The following is a 21,114-nucleotide window of genomic DNA, read 5'->3' as shown; positions in this document are numbered from 1 at the left end:
GTTGTTTCTACATGTTTTGGAATGTTTTCAAGATTATATATTTTAAGTAATTATATTCTAGAATGTGATTGGCCGAATGATATACCGTGAGTCTCAAAGATTCTTCTTAATTTCTATTGGCCGAAATTTTTTATTGGTGGGCCAGAATCAATCAAAAACTCCGATTAACCAGGACGCTCGAAAAAACTATGTTTTTATATAGAGAATATACGGGGAACATATATAACTTGAACCCTAAAAAAGTAATTAAGGAAACATGATTCCTAAAATAACTAGGCTCCGTTTTGGACCTTTGGTCCTCTCCATCCTATTCCTATTCCTATTCCAACCCCTGTACGTAGTAATTTTAGCCTTAGGTGGTGGCACTGGCAAGTAATATGGGTGTGTTCAAAGTTAAACCCGAGAAGGTGTATTTGCTAAACCGGGATTGAATTAGGAAAGAGATTTGACCGCCTGACCCTATAAAACAGTTCGCAACGTTAAGAAAAGAAGCGTTAGAGGAAAACAGTAAACGCAGAAGAAAGCAGCAGGAGGATGTCCAATAGTCAAGGTGCTTATATGATTGTATATATAATATATGCAATTGTTTGTTTATTTTTTGATCGATAAAAAAATTTATATCGACGAGTTTTGAATTCACGTTGTTGGTAATATTAGCGATTGTATGCAAATCAACCAGAAGATCATGCGGTGAAGCGCATAACACTAAAACTAGTTCTAGCCAGCAAAAGAAAACCCAGCAGGAAAAGAAGTTGCTCGTTTTGGATTTAGATGAAACACTCGTACACGTTACTGGATCACCTGACGAGAAATGCACATACTACGTACCGATCAACAAGAAAGAAAGAAAGTGCACATACTATGTCTATACAAGGCCGTATGTTCAAGAGTTCTTGGAAAGGGTCTCCGAGTTGTTTAACGTATCCATCTTCACTGCAAGTGACAAGGAGTACGCTGATCCGATACTTGATTTTCTTGACCCTCAAGGTAAATTCATTGGTGGCCATTACTATAACAATTCTGGCTCATATGATCGCAGCACCTATTTCAAGGATCTACGGATATTCAAGGTCGATCTTAGGGATGTTGTCTTGGTTGATAATGATCCAAACAATTTTCGCTTGCAAAAGGACAACGGCATTTAAATAAAGAGTTTTTATTCTGATACACAAGATAAAGAACTCTCTGCACTACTACCTCTCTTGGAGACGTTGGCTGCTGCAGACGACGTAAGGCCTCTCATTGCAGAGAAATTCAGTCATAACAAGAACGAGAAGAAAGGAGGTGGTGGTGGCAAGCAAGAGAAGAGCAATGAAGATACCAAGAAGTTGGAAAGCAAAAACAACAAGGAGAATGCGCCTAAAGCTGCATTGTCAGGAAGGAAAAACAGGAGCTAGCTAAGCTGAACTCTGGAATCAGAGCAACTCTAAAAATAGGATAATGAATTAATCATCATAGTGTCACACCTTATGGCTGATATTGTTGTCACCTCACAGTTAAATTTTTTTGTTTGAAAAATATATAGGCATTATCTATTTGAATACATAACAATAAAATCATGTATCTTTTTTTATTAAATGTATGTCAGTGTCATTATAATAAAGTGATAAAATTACTGAATAATAATAACAGTGACCTGAATTCCGAAACCGGATAGCATCAAATTTTTTACGGATAAAAAAAATGCATTTAAATAAATTATGAATTTTGCGCATTTGAGAGACCTCTACCGCTCCACCCCACAAGGAATGTTATATCTACTGTACCTTCTTTCAATCTGAAGCTTCGTGATTTAAGAAAAAGTATAGGGGTATTTAGGGTAAAATGACAACTTCTGACGCCCACAAAGGAGATCGATCCAGGGATGATGAGCAAAACCATCCTCTTTCTTCCTAAAACCGACGACGGAAATATAGAAGAAGAAGGAGAAAATGTTGCTGGCAGTTCTCTTCTCCAACTCTGAAGGAAATATACTAGTTGAACGGTATACCTGAATAATCCCTTCTCCTCCTCCGCTAATTCCTTTTTTGTCTTCTTTAATTCAATTGATCTGCTGTTGTTCGGATTTGGTAAAAAAAATCTGTGATCTCGATATAAGTTTGTGTAAATTATTCATTAAGAAATATATTTGTTTGGTTAATTTGGACACCACAATGTAAGGTTCTTTTAGGTCGAAAATTGGGGAGTATGGAAACTCTGATCAGTATAGATCAACCCTGGCTATGGAAATTGATGAACAAATGGAGTTTGTGAGGGATCATATAATTGGTCTGTTAAACACCACTACCCTTTAATTGGTTGAAACCATTAAGTGTGTTACGGAGAAGTAGAGAATGAATATAGCATGTGCAATAGGGTTTTGTTTCTAGGAATTAAGAAGGTGACAATTTACATTATAGGTAAGCTAAATTGGAGGAATGGAAGAAAGAAATATGAGTAGAATGAACTAACAAAAAGTCCAAAGTATTTTTCTGTACTGAGCCGGAAGCTCGAGATAACTTCTTAATTGAAACTGTTACTTCGTTGAACTAATTTTTAAGTTTCGGAATAATATGTGTAGACTTAGTTATATACTGCACTTTATTTGAGCCTTCGGCTGCCGTTGTGGATACAATGCAGTAAGAAATACTTGTGCAGTGGAATTGAAATATGCAGTAATCTAGTTCATATGCGGATTATGCAGCTGAATTAAGTGTAAGGAAGGTGCTTCTAGGTGGAGAAGTAGGGAATATGGAAACTCAGTATAGATCAACAGTTTGGTATTTGATTGCAGATTTTTAAGTTCTTGGTGTGGAGGTACCATATAGTTGGTCTATTGAACAACACTACTCTTGCATTGTTTCTTTGAACCAATTTTTTAGTTTCGAAGTATTATGTGTAGTCTAAGTTATATATCTTGCACTCTATTTGAGGCTTCGGCTACGGTTGGGGATGCAATGCATTTGTAGGTTCTTTGTTTGGGCACTCAGTGTTCTAGTTGTATTAACGTATGTTGAAAAACTGTGGTCGTATCTTGATGTTTGTTACTCCTTTAACCCGTCAATGCAGTGCAGATATTAGATTGAAACCTCTTTTTCTACTAAGTATTCAATTATACTGTTATTTGCACAGTTTTCATGGGGTTCCAGCTGAAGAGCGATTACATTGGAGGTCATTCTTAGTTAAGTTAGGAGCAGATAATCTCAAAGGTGCCAAAAATGAAGAGCTATTTGTCGCTTCTCACAAGTATGTATATGGATGTACTTCTTTTCAATTGAAATTTTGATAGTTAAATGAGACACTAGGTTTGAAGTAAACTGAACTGTCATGTATAGATCTTTTCCATATTTTCTACATTGTCTCACTTGGACCTCTTTGTGGAATATGAGGTGGTTCCTAATAAGACCACCAGACTAGACCCTTGCATATAACCACCACCCCTAAGAGACCTAGGCAAAATCCACTGTGGCACTGTTTTTTGCTTTATCCTCCTGGAGCTAAGTTTAATATATTCCTGAATGTGTTTGTTACTACAGAGTGTATCATTCCCACACTCTTACATCAGTTTGTTAAACGTCTTTTTTAGGTCAGTTTACATTGTTTACACCGTGCTTGGAGATGTATGTATCTACATTGTTGGCAAGGACGAATACGACGAACTTGCTTGTAAGTTATTCTTGCTTATGTCATCTGTACAATATCACCGCCCAAAACTACCTGCCTCGATTAGGTTTCGAACTGTAATTTCCCTTGTGGGAGACATGGTTCAACTTTAGTTAATATACTCCTTTCATTTATTTATCTGATTTTTGTTTTGGCCGTCTCGAAGTGTCAGAAGTGATCTATGTGATATCCTCGGCTGTGAAAGATGCATGTGGAAAAATTCCGACCGAGCGCCTGTTTCTTGATAAGTACGGGAAGATATGCTTGTGCCTGGATGAGATTGTATGGAAGGTAAACCAAATTCTGCTTAGACAAGGGCCTAGGATCCAATTCAATCAGAATTATTATTTTTTTTGTTTTCCTTTTGTGAGTCAACTGCACTTATCGCAATCATCTTTTTCATTTCTCACTTACGTAGGGAATGCTGGAGAATACAGACAAAGATCGGATCAAAAGGATGATAAGGTTGAAACCTCCTACTGAGTTCTGAATAAGAAGCTTGCATCTCTACTAATCTCAGGAAAAACTTTACTGAAAGCTGAAGAAGTCTGTTTCTATTCTTCCTAATATGTTTTCTTTTACTATCATTGCCGAAATTTGTAAATCACACTTTTGTTTTATGCCGTGCACTCATTGTAAACTAAAACCAGAATATCAAGGTATCCTCTTTTAGACCAAGTTGCTAAAGTTTTAGGAGTAACCTCTCACTGTATTTTTTTTTTTTTTCATTATTCGGTACTTTAGGAAACACAAAATTACTTGAACTCCAAGTTATCAGGGATATTTAATCGATTCCTCTATTTATCACGCTTCTGTCAACTTCAGACAACACCAAGGAGTTTTGATGGATTCCACAGAAAAACTACTCGGTAAAACCCTTGCCGAAAAATTAACTATGGAATCTCAAGTTAGTGATTTGAAATCATCATCATCATCATCAGTTACTGATAAATCAAGTTTAGATGAAGAGGTGTTTAGGAAGAACTTAGTGAATATGTTAACGTCAGCGAAGAATATGTTTTATGTGCCTAGTTTTAAAATCTACAATAGTGGTGTTTCTGGTTTGTATGATTATGCTCCTCCTGGTTGTGCTCTTAAATCTAATGTCCTCGCATTATGGCGTCAGCACTTTGTACTGGAAGAGAACATGTTGGAAGTTGATTGCCCTTGCATCACACCTGAAGTTGTCCTTCAGGCATCAGGGCATGTTGACAAATTTACTGATCTTATGGTTAAAGATGAGAAAGCAGGAACGTTTCACCGTGCAGACCATTTGTTGAAGGATTTTTGCACTGAGAAGCTTCAGAAGGAGCTGACTGCTTTGTCTGCAGAGAAGGTTCAAGAGCTTAAACATGTTCTTGCAATGGTGGCTGATTTCTCTCCTGAACAGTTGGGTTCAAAGATTAAAGAGTATGGGGTTGTTGCTCCTGTTACAAAGAACCCTGTTTCTGATCCTTACCCGTTCAACCTGATGTTTCAGACGTCAATTGGTCCATCTGGTGCAGTCCTTGGTTATATGCGACCTGAGACTGCGCAAGGCATATTTGTCAACTTCAAGGATTCGTATTACTACAATGGGAGCAAGCTGCCTTTTGCTGCAGCTCAGATTGGCCAAGCTTTCAGAAACGAGATATCTCCTCGCCAAGGTCTTTTCCGAGTCCGTGAATTCACTCTAGCTGAGATTGAGCATTTCGTCGATCCAGAAGACAAATATCATCCCAGGTTAAGCGAAGTTGAAGATTTGGAATTCTTGATGTTTCCAAGGGAAGAACAAGGGCCAGGGAAGGATGCTGTTAAACTTCGCCTTGGTGATGCAGTAACAAACGGCACGGTGAACAACCAAACACTTGCTTACTTCATTGGGAGGGTATATCTATTCCTTACACGCCTTGGCATCAGTAAAGAACGTCTGCGGTTCCGTCAGCATCTTGGAAATGAGATGGCACATTATGCAGCATGCTGAGATTCAGTGCTCCTATGGCTGGACAGAGTGTGTTGGTATTGCAGACAGGTCTGCGTATGATCTACGTGCCCACTCGGAGAAAAGTGGCATTCCCCTTGTTGCTCATGAAAAGTTTTCAGCACCAAGAGAAGTGGAGAAACTGGTCATTATTCCAGTGAAGGAGGAGCTGGGTCTTGCATTCAAGGGTAACCAAAAGAAGATAGTTGAAGCATTAGAGGCCATGGATGAAAAAGAGGCTATGGAAGTGAAAGCAGCTTTGGAATTACATGGGGAGGTGGAGTTCCAAGTCTGCACTTTAGGGAAGGCTGTCACTATAAAACCAAGCATGGTTTCAATCTCCAAGGAGATAAAGAAAGAATATCAGAGAGTCTTCACGCCATCCGTGATCGAGCCATCGTTCGGTATTGGGCGAATAATTTACTGCCTCTTTGAGCATTCATTCTATACCAGACCAGAGGATGAAAAGTTGAATGTGTTCCGTTTCCCCCCTGTTGTAGCTCCCATCAAGTGCACTGTCTTTCCACTTGTTCAGGATAAAAAAGATAATAAGTACGATGCGGTCGCGAAAGAAATCTCAAAATCACTAACTGCTGCTGGAGTCTCTAACAAACTTGACACAACAGGCACAACAATAGGGAAACGATATGCAAGAACAGATGAACTTGGTGTACCATTTGCAATTACTGTCGATGATGATACGACAACAGTGACTATCAGAGAAAGAGACAGCAGGGATCAGATCCGCGTGGAAATCAATAAGGTGGTGAGACTGGTGCAGGATCTTACTAATGGAGTAAGAACTTGGGCAAATATTCAATCGGAATACCCATGCGTCCCATTCAAGAAGATGAATGATTTACCATAATGATCATCAATTTAGATCAGAAGCTCCAGATAACTTCTTAATTTAAATGTTATTTCTTCAAACCAATTTTTAAGTTTCGTAATTATGATTCATAAGTTCTTTTTATTTACTCTTATTAATCAAAGTTTTAGCTAGCTACATTTAAATAACGCATTAAAGAACAACTTCTATTTTTTGTTCATGTGCTTCAAAGTTTGAAATACTAATATATCTAGCTTCATTTAGAAGAGCAAATGGCAGAGGGGTCTTGCTGTCTGGTTCAACTCATATCTTACCAACCAAGTAACCTGCAAGAGAATTAATCGGCTTCTCCATATCAAGATGTCTTACATCCCTGCGCCTAATCTTGATTCTGACCAAATATTCTGCAGGAACCCAGGCAAAACTGAGCATAGGAGTTGCCACTTTATCATCTGAGTTTCTCAGTTCGACCGATTTCTTCACCCATCGAGGATGATAGGTAACCTGGTACCAAGCAGAAGCCTTCTGTTCATAAATAGTGTTCTTCTCAGCTTCTGTGAGATTCTGAGAATCCTCCCCCAAGTTATCGAAAACACGTTTAAATTCCCTCCTTACGGAATTGTATGCAAGCTTTAACTTTTCCTTGAGCTCACTTAGCTTCCTGTTGTTGTATTTTGGCATTGACCAAACATGCCCAGTAACCACCTCTTCCTCAGACTTCACATTAAATTGCTCCAAGAGAGCATTCATCTGGCCATCATACATACACTTGAGGTCCCATGCTTCCCTGATGAAATCTGCAGAACCCGGAATCTCAAGATCCGTATCGTAGGGTATGTCGTCCACTTGAAACACTGCCAATGTTTCCTTGTCAGAATCACCTACAATCAAGTCAGGTGAATCTTTAATCTTGCGGTAAAGTTCGCCCAAAACCTTCTTAGACTTGTATGAGATGAAATCTTCCTTCCCCATGAAATCTGGATACATCTTTGGTTTAAGCTCTTGGGGCATGGCCACGACTTCCCCAGTTTTTGGAAAGTCAACAGCTGTGGCTGCAAGTTCGGCCAATTTAATGCACTTCTCATCCATGGCTCCATAATCGCTCAGATCAGCATGTACAACATGAGAATTGCAAATGGTTCCAAGCTTTTCATTCACCATGTTTTTAACGAAGAAGTCCACAATATCCTATTACAGCAAACAAATCAGACAATTAGGATTCCTGCCGCAAAGGTCACAACTGTGGGAGATGTTAAGCGAATATGGGACCAAAAAGATCAGGAGTTCAAATCTTCAATATCTAACACATTTATAAAAGTAATACAAAAATAACGGAGATCCATGCAAAGCTGTTTTGTGGAACTGAATCATCTCAACTCTTAGCTTTCCATAGGCAATTGAATACGATTGATCAATAATACTTCTTGAGTAAATATGTCCGTGTTATTGATCAATAAACATAGACAAAAATGTGTTCATCTTAACCAGAATACTTGTCTGGAACAAAAGGTCATGGAAATGGGAATCTCTGAATAATGTGCAAACTAACAACAAATAAGTTCAGTTCCCTTAACGTTAGTTAAAGAGATCGGACATAATAATGCTAAACGCTTCTACCTATCTGCTATGTAATCAGATAAGTGCTCCTACGACTACGAGATGTCTGACAGTTGGGATCAATTGTGAATAAACGTTGATTGCAGAGTAACGAAAAAGAAAAAGGTTAATCGGAAACAGTGAAGTTCAACAACTATTATCAGTGAAAAGATCTATACTAATATACTGTGAATGCTAAAATAGGATTGAATGTTATCTAAGGACATATAGTTAAAGAAGATCAGATGGTTACCGACTGATTGATAGCACGCTGCAGTTTTTGGGTTTCACCAGGGGAATAATCCATCGGTATCCAGCTCCTCTTGCTTGGAGGTATAAGATTGTCATCCCAAGTCACAAAATAAAGATCACCATCCAGGTCACTTCCTGATGCCTCATTTGCATGTGGCCTATCACCCTTCTGAGGGAAAACCAGACAATCAACAAGATGGTGCAAGCCTGGGTTATCAACAGCTTCTAGAATTCTAACGTCCCCTGGATGAAGGCAAGGATTCTTAGCTACTACCACTGTGCCTTTGATTACTTGCAGACCCATCTTGGTGCCAAAAAACCCAGGACCTTGATCTGACAAACAATTTTCCAGTGAAGGTATTGACGACTGGATGAAGCACCGGCCCTGCTCAAGGACTCCTAACTCATCAAAGCACCCCATTAACCACCTTCCTTGAGGAACAAATATCCTAGTTTTTTCCAATAGATCCCTAAACTGGCCGGCTCTTATCGCAGTGAGCATCCCTCTCAAATGAGGCTCCGTTTGAGGCTTAAAACCAGCACCTAACATCATTGCTGCAGTATTTCCTTGCTCGGCACAGGACGATGTAAGAACATCAAAGGCAATATCAGTGTTCTCAAGTATATGACATCGTTTGTGAACCATGGTCGCTTGCATTAGCGAGAAAACACTATCCGGAACACCCAAGGCTGAAAGGAGGATAATTATCTGTCGGTTAAGAAACCCTGGTTGAAACCTGGTCCATGACACAATTTCGAGGACTGTGTGCTTAGATTGAAATTTGATCATACTTGGTCTAATAGAGAGGCGAAATTCGTCAGTTTTTTCCGGCCAACAAGCAACAACCCCTTTGCATCCAGCAAACCTAATTTGATAGGCACAAGGTGGGTTGGAGGTCAACTGCAATTTATCTGCAACTTCCTTCGCGAGATCAGGAGTTATCTTGCCAATCCCATCCGAGAAAACATACCCATTTCTCTCAATATCTGGAAGATTTCCATTTACCTGCTCAAACGGAACCTCAACCGTCGCGAAAGTCGATGAGAAGCACATCCCCATACGAGCTGTACACTTCGCCACATTTTTATCTGTGAACTTCCCCATCCAGCTCTTAATGTCACTTACTTTGATATTCGCACCTTCAGCAAAAAAACAGGCAGAACGGTCTCTTAATTGATTAGATGAGAAGGCGAGGAAAGAATACTTTCGGCCACATAAGTAAAACCCATCTTTTAAAATGGTCTTCACCCTGTTAAACACCAACGTTTTCTGGGGAAAGGAATTCTTCGTCATATCCCTCACAATAGGAGCGACATAATATGTGAGAACATTGGAATTGAGCTGCTGTGAACCTTCATCCATGAACGTAACTCTTAAGAACCTGTCTGCAAATTCTCTATATTTTCTGAGAATCCTATTGGAAAGCTCCACCTCTGGAGGAAGACAGTACGCTTTTGTTGGAGTAATATCAATCTCCTCACTTCAGCACTATCACCAAGACCCTTAAAGCTCTTTATCATTTTAGGGTTCTTCAGAAGCCGGATTTGGACTGTTCGTAGTCTCTCTGCAGGATCAAATACCGGTGTCTTACCAGAATAGATGTACCTAAGTGCTGCAACGTTCACCTCCCTCTCGTGGCTGGAAATGACTGAAAATACCCTTGTGAATTGCTGCATTCACCAAGAACAGTAACTCAAAGCTTATCTTTTCCTTGAAATGAAAGCAGAAGAAAGGATCTGGCATAGGACTCCCAAAATCAGGTTCTTCACGATACTTGGGCGCAGGGCAATCATACGGAATTATTCTCCATTTCTTAAGATATTCTATGGCTTCTTTCAACTTTTTACCCTGGCGAGGTGGCACAAAGATCCTATAAGAATTGCACCTACCAATCACCTTAGCAGATGTAAAATCAGTGGTCCTGATCCAGGGGTCCTCATCATCCAACAAATCGAATGGAACGGTGGCATGGATGTCATCATCAGCAGTTCGATAGTAGAGCAATGGAGATGATACAAGCTGCAACTCCATTACCCATGACAACTGGTCCATATAACTCCTTACCTCATTTATATCTCTCACGAAAAACTCTGTCTTGAAATCACATTTTAGTACGGCATGCAGAGATGTGCCTTTAAATGAGAAAGCAGTCTCCTTGGTAAAATTGATTTTGCAAGAGCCATCAAATGGATCGATAAAAAAATCAGCACCTTTAGGGGGGCCCTTCCAACCAATTAAGAACTCATCTCGACTAACTCGAGTACCAATCTCGACACCAACTCCACGGAATGTAAAAGGATCTATCTCCATCCGCCTGGTATTCATGAGAGACGAACTCTCAGGTCCCAGATTCACCATCAGTATTTTCCCATTTAACTCAAGCTGATTTCTCCCAGCTCTATCAAAGATGCTGGTTGCAGAATCAGGAGATGCACAAATGCATGGGGTTCCACCTTCTCAAAGTCATCATTTAACTTGAGATCCCTGGTGTTGGTGATATCGAAGTTCAGTAATGACTCTGGCGGTGTCCATGATTTCTTCAATCTACACCTCCAAGTTATTCCAATTTCCTTTTCTATAAACTTCGCAAGCTCTTTAGCTGTAACATCCTGGTCAAAACCGCCAAGGCTTACCTGAGTGATAATCAGGTCTTTCTTATCCCTTTCAAATCCAAGCGATCCCATATTTCTTGCAACTATTTTCTCAATTCAAACTCTTGCGCCTCGAAATAATAAAGTAGTCCTTTGTTAACAGATAACGATTCAGTGCTGTTATGAAACAAGAACCTTGATTAGAAGAATTCTCAAGATACATACAAAAAAGAAGAAGAAAAAAACGCATAAAAAATACACCAGAAAGAAGAACAAAGCTTTTAGGTGTCATGGAACAGTAACACTAAAAGATGATCATTATCGAACTAGAGCAAATTAAAGTAAATCCAACACAAAAATAAAATGTTGCAACATAGGCATAGTATTCAACTACAAGAAACAACAAAAACACAATGGAGAAGAGAAGACCTCATCGGCATTTCCTTATAAGCATCAAATCTAAGAGAACACACTACATCGCAACCACAAAATGCAACCGAGAGACCAGGATCGGATGCTTCAATCTAAACATGCTGATTCCCTAAACCATATGTCGATTTCGCTGACCCATATCTAGTTTCAAATCCCATTCACAGTACCTTAGGCTGTAGCTAAATGAAAGCATGTTCAGTGTTAGGATCATATCACGTATTACTAAATTACCAGAAAGCATTGCCATTTCGCAACAAAGCAATGAAAATCAGACGTTATAAAGCATAAAAACTGCATAATCATTCATATTAAATTACAAAATCATAACCCATCACCACCCACATTCAACAACAAAATTTCCAAATGGTTGAAAACCAACTAATTTAAAAAATACAATTCTTTCATACATTTCAATCCAACAACAACAAAAGGAACAAACTTTAGCATAATTTCTCAGTAACCTGACATAATCCCTGAATCAAATTTCAAAGAATCACCGACCAAAATTCATGGAACCCTATAACAAAATCATCACTTTTTAGCGTCTGACACAATTTCACCCAAAACTAACAATAAAAATTCAACCTAAATTGTTAAAATCAATAGAAGTTTATAACACCCAATGAAGACTCATAGAAAGAAGAAGAAAAACAAACCCTACTAACCTTACTCATCATAGATAAAGAAAAACCCTAACTCTTAAAACCTTTTGCATTCGCCATTGAGTGTAACTCTTGGTGATTACTTAAAAAAATCAGTAGATTATCAATAAAGGAATGGGTTTTTGCAGAGGAAAATCGAGAGTGTGAATGATTTCAGTGAGAATTAAATGAGGGAATACAATATAACTGGTTTGTTCACGCGGGATGATCACGCGTTTTTACTCAAATCGTTGTACATTCTACTACTTGATAAAGTTTGTGATCTTTCTTACTGTTTGGCTTTTACCGAGTTGAATTACTGCTCAAACCCTAACGTATGACCCACATTTTTCTCTTTTAACCGAAGGATTAGCCATAGAGACACGGCTTTCCCATCTTAAGGGTGTTTTGTTGCAGTAAGAAGGTGGAAATGTACAGCCCCATTTAAATGGGGTACAGAAAGTTGTTGGGTTGGATGATGATACGGGAGGGGCCACCAGAGCTTCCAGGTATTAGATCTTCTTGAAGTTAAAATTTGAATATAATTTTTGGGCTAAAGTCCAACTTTTACAATAAAAGGAGTGCACAAAGTTGCACTCACCGAAACACTAACGAAATATCATTTTTGTGAATACCAAAAATCATAATATTAAAGGTAGAGCAACTTATTATGTTACAACGATATGTCATGTACCTAGATATACATAATAAGATTGGGTGATAGTTTGAGGATAAACCTCTCTTGATTCTCACGAATCAAGCCTTCAGGTTCAATGAAGAACACTGCATAAAATCGACTGTACGATTCAATTTCATTAATTTTCATATGTCTTCTCATTACCGACTCATAGTAGCTTATAAAGCTAGGTTTTCCCATCCTTACATCCAACGACCCAAAAGGCAACAGGTAGTTTCATCTAAATCACTAATTACAACTCAATTAAACACTAATTAACTAATTATTAATACTAATTATATTTACTAACTACCAGCAAGGATATTGATATGGGCACCCTCTTCCAACCTAGATGTACATAACAAGATTGAGTGATAGTTTGAGGATAAACCTCTCCTGATTCTCACAAATCAAGCCTTCAGGTTCAATGAAGAACACTGCCTAAAATCGAATATACGATTCAATTTTATTAATTTTCAGATGTCTTCTCATTACAGACTCATAGTAGCTTATAAAGCTAGGTTTTCCCATCCTTACATCCAACGACCCAAAAGGCAACAGGTAGTTTCATCTAAACCACTAATTACAACTCAATTAAACACTAATTAACTAATTATTAATACTAATTATATTTACTAACCACCAACAAGGATATTGATATGGGCACCCTCTTCCAACCATAGCAGGTACATGACATTCCTCACTCCTTGGAAACATCCTTGTCCTCAAGGATGAGAATCGAGTTTGGCACCATCTTCCAACCATAGCAGGTACATCTCGATGCGATATGTGGTTATCCGTCGATTTGAAAATTCCCTAACATATTGGTTAAGCCACAACAGTAGTAGTTCCCTCCAACTAGCAGCAAAGATAAGTAGCCAGAATTCCCATAATCACCCATGTGAGGCTCTCCAGCACTTGAACTCCATGTCTTGCAATCCCTTGTCCAGCCTCTATAGTTTGGTGTTGTTGTAGGGTGACTAAGCAGGAAAAATGAGTCTGTTTCCAGCTATGGCATGAGTATTCTGCCATTCGTCATCTTCCTTGCAAGGAACTTCAGAAGTATGCGAGAGTATGTCCATGAGATGCACAAGAACTTCAGCACAGGTCCTCAACACACATGTGATTGTTGTGAGAAAAGTGGGAGCGTAAATTTCAGTGAGAAATGTTCTTGGAGAAGACCCATGTAAACTGTCGTCTTGACCTGCAATATGCATAGGAACACCATCGAGCTGAGAGTAATAGTTTATTGCAACTTCGCACCTCAAGGAGACTACCAACATCAACATCCTTGGGACCTCAGTATTAGCCATGTTTTTACTATATTCAGGGAAAACTACAACAATAGAATATCTAGTCCCTCCACACATCCACTCTCTGGTCACATAAAATTTAGAGCAAGTGCCCTTTAGCCTTGCAAAAACTGCAGCCAGGATCCACACAGAAATCTGCACCAGTACACAAGCAAGGTGAACATCACAATCTGCTGCCAAATCCCATCTCAAGAAAACCCATGTTCATTCCCACATTAAGATTGCCAAAATTAATTTGGGTGTGAAGTGTATTCTTACAAATATCACATGAGGTCTCATCGTGCTTCTAAATCCGCTATAGTATTTATCCACTAAATTTACCCGAAGAAAAACAAACCCAAATCTGAAATCCCAATGCACAGAACAAGAAGTCCACATACTAAGTTCAAATTCCTTTCCACGGTCAAATAATGTACGAGTATAATTAAAAGAAAGATAAAAACAACCCATACCGAGCAACCTGTTGTTGAATAACACCACGGAGCTTGTAGATAGTTTTGTAAGAGAAGTAAGAAGGTGCAAACTATGAGAAAGAATGACTAAAGTATTTTAACGGATGTGGATGTGCATATTTAGTGCTGAGAATGAAAACTGAATAGGAACAACAACATAGAAAATGTTCTTTCATTGCTCTTCTCCTCCAAAATCCATCAAATGTGACTCCTATAGCATAAAGCAAACCATGTTGAAGCTGCAAAAGAGTATCAGCTTCACCACCCTTCCAAACTCCACACTACACTCCTAAGCCTTCGACCCAATATCTCTAATGCCATTTCAGTTATCACTACTCTAACCAACAAGAGTAACCAAGTGCCATTTTGTTTAGAGTTTTTAACAAACAACTTACTATCATCTAGAATGTCGGTATGATCAACAACACACACAAGAACCATCAAATGTATAACCCAAAATTTTGATTTATGCCCAAGGTTATTAGGAAGTAATTGAAAAGTTAGCATGCTAGAAGAAATCCAAGAATGGACTGCACACTTACCTCGATTAAACAACGAGCGAGTATCATCAAAATAAAGACAAAAACCATTCATACGTAGTAATTTGCTGTAGAGAATGAAAAATTTCCTCAAGTACGCAAAATTGTTGCAAAGCTCTTCAAACTTGTTGAAGCAATAATCGCCGTTAGAATCAGTTTCGTTGCCAAATGTGGCTTGATTTAACTTGAGGAAGTCAATTATCACTTGTGTTTCAACTTCTTCAGAATGTAAGTTCATACCAGTAAAAGAATCAAAATCACCAATATAAAAAAACCTCTTAATAATCTGGAAATTCTTTCCACGATCAAATACTTCACCCCTTTTGAGATGCATTAGGAAATCAATTCCAACACCCTGTAAATTCCAAGCTTCATTCTCAGGCATTTTAGCAAACAAGAGGCCTGCAATATTAGTAACACCACATCTAGCTAATATATCCACAATTTATTCACCAAACAACCAATCGAACCGGTACCCAGGTTTGTGAAATAAGTCATGAACATAATTTCCATTGTAGTTGGCCATCAAAATAGAACAAACATATAGAGCGGATGAACATGAAGTAGTTGTATCAAAATCAAATTCAGAAATTCCAGCTAAGTAAGAAAAACGTCTAATGAGGTTGAAATATTTTCCACGATCAAACAATAATCGAGTATAAGCAGAAAGAAGAGCAAAACGATTCTTACGAATTATTTTGTTGTTGCCACTGACGAACTCCTTTAAGCTTTGGAGTTTCTCCCGACTACCCTCATTACTCATACCTTCTGTAGTTTGAAAAGTCACCTCATCAGGTAAATCATCATCTTCATCGAAGAAAAAAGAAGGAATGATCAGTTCAAAATCGAGACAATCATCGTCTTCTTCATTTTCAACAAGGAAAAATTGGGGAATCAACTCCAAGTCGATAGAATCATCTTCGTCATTAATAGCAGCAGGAAGGGATTCGATTTCCTCAGACGGAGAAACTATGAAATCACCAATTGAATTAGCAGAGTCTTCAATCTTAGATCCAGAAATTGAATATAAATCCAAAGTTGAATCTGAAGTAGCAGTGTTGTAGGGTTAGGGTTGGGAATGTTGAAGAACTTAAAAATAATATCCAAACTGTGGTGTATACTCTGCAAGGATTGTTGAAGTTCCACCATTGAGAGATTTCCACCATTGAGAGATTTAACCCAGAAAAGTGAATCTGATACCAATTGTCATGTACCTAGATGTACATAACAAGATGGGGTTATAGTTTGAGGATAAACCTCTCTTTATTTTCACGAATCAAGCCTTCAGGTTCAATGAAGAACCCTGCCTAAAATCGATTATACGATTCAATTTCATTAATTTTTAGATGTTAGGCTTGATTGAATCGTATATTCGATTTTAGGAATTGTTCTTCATTGAACCTGAAGGCTTGATTCGTGAGAATCAAGAGAGGTTTATCCTCAAACTATCACCCAATCATGTTATGTACATCTAGGTACATGACACGATACACACTACACTTTTTCTTAGGATGCTCAGTAATGAAGTTATCTCCATCAACGTGTGGCGCACTATTAAAGGTTGGAGTAGCAAAGTACGTTACTACGGAGTACACAAAAACACTACCAAGATTGCTTAACTTTTAAGCAATAGGCTATAGTATAGGCACATGGGTGTGTCTGTTTGACAGAGGTAGCTAAGCAGTCTGTACAGCATTTAATGCGAAGGCGTGGTCTTCAACCACGTGAGCTCAGAGTACATGGCATCCTCTGACTGGCGAAGGTACGCAGCCAACGAAGGTATAACTTGTACAGAGGATTCACAGTTCACGATGGCACGTGGAGGACGCTAAGGTGGAATCCCTTACCGGGGAAGGTACGCGGCCAATGAAGGTACAACTTGTACAGAGGATTCACAGTTCACGATGGCACGTGGAGGATGCTAAGGTGACATCATATGACTGGGGAAGGTACACGGCCAACGAAGGTACAACTTGTACGGAGGATTCACAGTTCACGATGGCACGTGGAGGACACTAAGATGGTATTGTATGGTTGGAGATAGTGAGCGGCCAACGAAGGTACCAGCTTGACCAAGGACCATCATATCTCGATGGAACATAAGACATCAAAGATATCCGTGATGCATGTGGAGCTATAAATGCCTATCCTTATCTCAAGAGGAGGGGACAAGTTGGTTTGGTTAGGAATTAGGGAAAACACTCACTTTACACTTCTTCTCTTTATTTTAAGAGTTTCATACTCTCTTTAATGGATTTCTTCCACCCAAATGTAACAAGATTAATAATAAACTTACCATCTTTACCCGTGGACGTAGGTTAGAATTAACCGAACCACGTAATATCTTGTGTGATTTGATAACTTAGTTGCACTTATATTATCTTCTCACTTAGTTGTTTATTTACTGAGTTATCTCTGTTTTCTGAGTTATCTGTTCATCTAAGATATCTCTTCATTTAGCTTATTTTTTTACTTATATATGTTTTACAGATATACCTTTGTTTTCATAGCATCTGCTTTATCGAAGCGTCTTTACTTACTTAGTATATGATCTTCTGAGCAGATCTTATTTCGAACGTATTTTTTATTTACTCAGCAGTATCAGTTCAACTGAGGTATCCATACTACTTAGTATATGATCCTTTAAGTTGTTTATATTACGTAGGTTACCAAAAAATTAGTAATCACAGTTTGGCGCTAGAATCGAGCTAGACCGAAAAGCTCTCGATTTTCGTTCATTTTGCTATTTCATCATTTTTTTTTTGCTAGATTTTCGTTAGAAGATCATATCTAAGTTTAAGAAAGGTCGATCCCACTTTCTAGTGATGATTTATCTCTTTTTTGGAAAAGTTTTTAGAGTAATAAATCTCAAAAAGCTTGAAATCTAACGGATCTACAAAAAGTGGTTAAGAAACAACTTTAAAAATGCTTTTCAAAGCTCAAAAAAGCTATTATTTTATTGTTATTTGCTTGCTCATGAGTAAACCTTCTCTGGATCTGAATACCTTTGCTTTCGAAGGAATCTCAATAAAAGTTTTGGAGTTAAATCCCTAAGGTTATTTTTGACCTGAGGGTCGTTTTCTTTAACAGACGCCTTCTTTTACTCAGCTTGCAGTATTCTTTGTCGTTTTTGAGTATCTGAGGAACCTCCTTTACCTCAGCTTGCAGTACTCTTTGTCGTTTTCGAATCTGAGGTTCATTTAGAAATTGTGTCCCAAACATTGGACAGTTCAACTAAACAAGAGCTCAGCAAATGTGTCTATGTTAAGTTCTATACTTAACTCTTCATGGTTTTTCCTAACAGGATACCAAGAACGTACCCTACCCCTTTTTTTCTTTACTCTCTGGAAACGGAAATACGAAGGTCAAAATTACAAAGCCTTGGAGCGAAAGTAAAGCTTATCTTTGGCTCGAATGTATTTATATACATTCTCAACAGCCAAAGACAAAAAAGAATATTGTCCTTGGTTTATACGTACCTAAGTACGAAATGCTATGGGAAAAGACGAAGATTATCTTTGGTTCGAACGTGTCCATATATGTTCTCAGCAACCAAAGAAAAATGCTAAGTGAAAAGACGAGGGCACCCAAATATACCTCAATCTAAAACTTTTCCACCTATAAGTCCTTTCTCCGAAAGTGATTGTTTATGGACTGAGTCGAGACAATATAACTAATCGGTTCACACTTCGTGTGATCGTCTATGGATACAAGATCGAGACAATACGACAACAAGATAACTTGCGTGATTGACTATGGATACAAGATCGAGATAATACAACAACGAAGTATGATTACTTGATAATAGGTTCGTACTTAACCAAACACAATAGTATTGCTATCAAGTAATTAGGAATTAACGTTTGTGTATTTTACTTCTAATTATAATAAAAACAATTATAATTGCGGAAATAGAAAAGTAAAAGACACAGCAAGATTTTGTTAACCGCAAATGCTGAAAAACCCAGGGACCTTGAGAATCGAATACTCTCAGGATTAAGCCACTATACAAAATATAAACCAACTTCGTATAGTTGAGACCAAGCAACTAAACCTATAGTTCACCTAGTTCCGTCTGTATCCCTGCGCTTCAAACTTGCAATAAGTCACGCACTTGAAACAATTCTTTTGGTTCGTATTCCAAACAGTAAAGAAACAACAAATTTGTTCGGTAACAACTCTTTTCAAACAACGTGATATGAGTTTGACAAAAGGCTCTTCCGTTTATCCCAATAAACTCCTTTGTCAGGTTCTTAGATCAATCTATCAACAACTATCAAAGTAATTGTCTAGACTATGCAATCAATACTATTAATCACCAAGAAGTGTATTGATGCCGATCTACTCAACTAATCAATCAAGGTTATCACAAAGATAAACCGATTATAGTTGGATCCCCAGCCGATCAAGTTTTGTGCACACCAAAGATTATGAACTCAAATAAGAAATCTTCTTTGCATTTAAATCTTCTTAGATCTTCAATAAACACCTGCACACAAACAACTTGAATCTCTTGTGATCAATCACACATAGAACGGAGTCTATTAACGATGGATTATCACAAGACGTCTTTAGATCTACAAACATTCTAAATATCCCCGTCGATACTTCGATATAGTTTGAGTGAATCTTATATTAGAAGAGAATATTCCCAAGCATAAACAAACTAGGTGCAATCAAAGTTCAACAACCGTTAGTCAATTAAATCAATCGAAAACTAATAATAAACTGCAATTATCTAGTTTCCTACCAACGTTACTCGTAGAGATTCCCAATCCCAAAGAAGTCTTTAAAACGAGCGGTCGTAAGATATTTCTCCTAATTAGGGTACTTTCCTCTCCGAATAGACGGCTCCGCCAGTAACAACACAACTAGGTAGTTTTGCTGGCTCTGAGGATTAGTTTGCTCGAAATCCAAACTTCAATATTTATAGACCAAGGAAGTTCGGACACCAAGGAATTTCCAAAACCGAAAATATTCTCAAGATATGCAATATATTTCCAAATTTGGTTTTCATAATTCCTGGAAATGCTCTATCCAAATATTGACCGAAATCTAAGTAGAAAATCTCTAATTAGTAAATGCACGTTACCAATTTTTATTTTCTAAAGATATGGATTTTAATTGTTGGAAATTAAAGCATATAAAACTAAAAACCTTAATTAAAAGATTCTCAATTTATTTCGATCCGGGATTCTCCTTTAGTTATTAAGGAATATCTTTGAACAATAAAAGATAAGAATTACTGCACATGTTCAAAGTATGTCGACATATTTACTTTGTAAATCCTTTTTCATATTTACAATCTTGGAACCGATTTGCCACACTTCCAAACAAGTTTAGAATTGGTTCATCTGACTTCCAAGAACTATGTGATTGATTATCCTATCAAATCACCATTAATGGGTTTCACGGTTCTACCAATACACAAAGCTTCAATTCTACCTCCATGTGGGTACTAGGATCGGTCACACTAGATTTCCAAAAATTGGTTGACTAGGTACTGGTGGACCCGGGAAAGCGTATAAAATTGAAGCGAAATGAAACGGGCCTACAGTAATACCGCAAGTGCACAGTCGTCAGATGTAGCTCGTGCAAGTACGGGTCGATCCACAGAGACTGGGGGTGTTTTGTAGTGTTTAGCTATTTTGGGTTCTAGTTGGCTATTGGGCTTTAGGTATCAAAGGGTTGTGGTACCAATGGGTTATGAATACCCTTTGGAACTGTTGGGCTTTGAATACCCTTTGAGTAAATTGGGCTTAATGGGTTTGTTGTAATGATGAAGTGCTTTAGGCCTTGGGCCTTTGAATGATTTGGGCCTTAGCTGGAGCTAGGCTTTTTAGCTATGAACCTGGGCTTTTAGCCTTTGGAATTGCACTGGGCCTTGGGCTAACAGTGACTGTGAATTGGGCTTTAATGTTTCACCTGGGCTTTGATTAAGTCCACAGTGGGCTTTTGTGATGAATCTGGGCTTCAGCAGTCTTTGAAATGAACTGAACTGGTAGGAACTGGACCTGAAGCAGCAGCAGAAGCAGTGCACAGCAGCAGCAGAAGCAGTGCACAGCAAGTAGTAGCAGCTGGGGGAGAACAAGGCAGCAGAGCACTAGTGAAGAAAAAGGGCAGGTGCTCAGCTGGGGAAGGGAGAGCAGGAGCTGTGCAGTCTGACAAGGTAAGGCAGGCTCTAGGCAGA

The 21,114-nt window shown here is 38.3% G+C and overlaps 2 protein-coding genes and 2 pseudogenes across 2 annotated transcripts; 2 read left to right on the top strand and 2 right to left on the bottom strand.

Annotated features, from left to right (window-relative positions):
* The first annotated feature begins 1,826 nt into the window (after positions 1-1,826).
* Positions 1,827-4,340, top strand: LOC113355803. The gene is made up of 5 exons (XM_026598750.1): positions 1,827-1,984; positions 3,112-3,225; positions 3,566-3,645; positions 3,809-3,933; positions 4,061-4,340. Exons 1-5 carry the CDS (start codon positions 1,932-1,934, stop codon positions 4,130-4,132), a joined length of 444 nt encoding a protein of 147 aa, XP_026454535.1. The 5' UTR covers positions 1,827-1,931; the 3' UTR covers positions 4,133-4,340.
* Positions 4,341-4,470: 130 nt separating this feature from the next.
* On the top strand, positions 4,471-6,493 carry LOC113355802 (annotated as a pseudogene).
* A 43-nt stretch (positions 6,494-6,536) lies between these two features.
* LOC113355801 lies at positions 6,537-12,132 on the bottom strand (annotated as a pseudogene).
* A 980-nt stretch (positions 12,133-13,112) lies between these two features.
* Positions 13,113-15,602, bottom strand: LOC113361124. Its single transcript, XM_026604475.1, has 2 exons — positions 14,928-15,602; positions 13,113-14,068 (listed from the first exon to the last, which is right to left on the bottom strand). Exons 1-2 carry the CDS (start codon positions 14,973-14,975, stop codon positions 13,601-13,603), a joined length of 516 nt encoding a protein of 171 aa, XP_026460260.1. The 5' UTR covers positions 14,976-15,602; the 3' UTR covers positions 13,113-13,600.
* Positions 15,603-21,114: the final 5,512 nt, after the last annotated feature.

This window comes from Papaver somniferum, chromosome 3 (genome assembly GCF_003573695.1).
Source record: "Papaver somniferum cultivar HN1 chromosome 3, ASM357369v1, whole genome shotgun sequence".
Lineage (NCBI taxonomy): Eukaryota > Viridiplantae > Streptophyta > Magnoliopsida > Ranunculales > Papaveraceae > Papaver > Papaver somniferum.
Note: the sequence above shows the minus strand (reverse complement) of the source record. Positions and strands in the feature narration are given on the sequence as shown.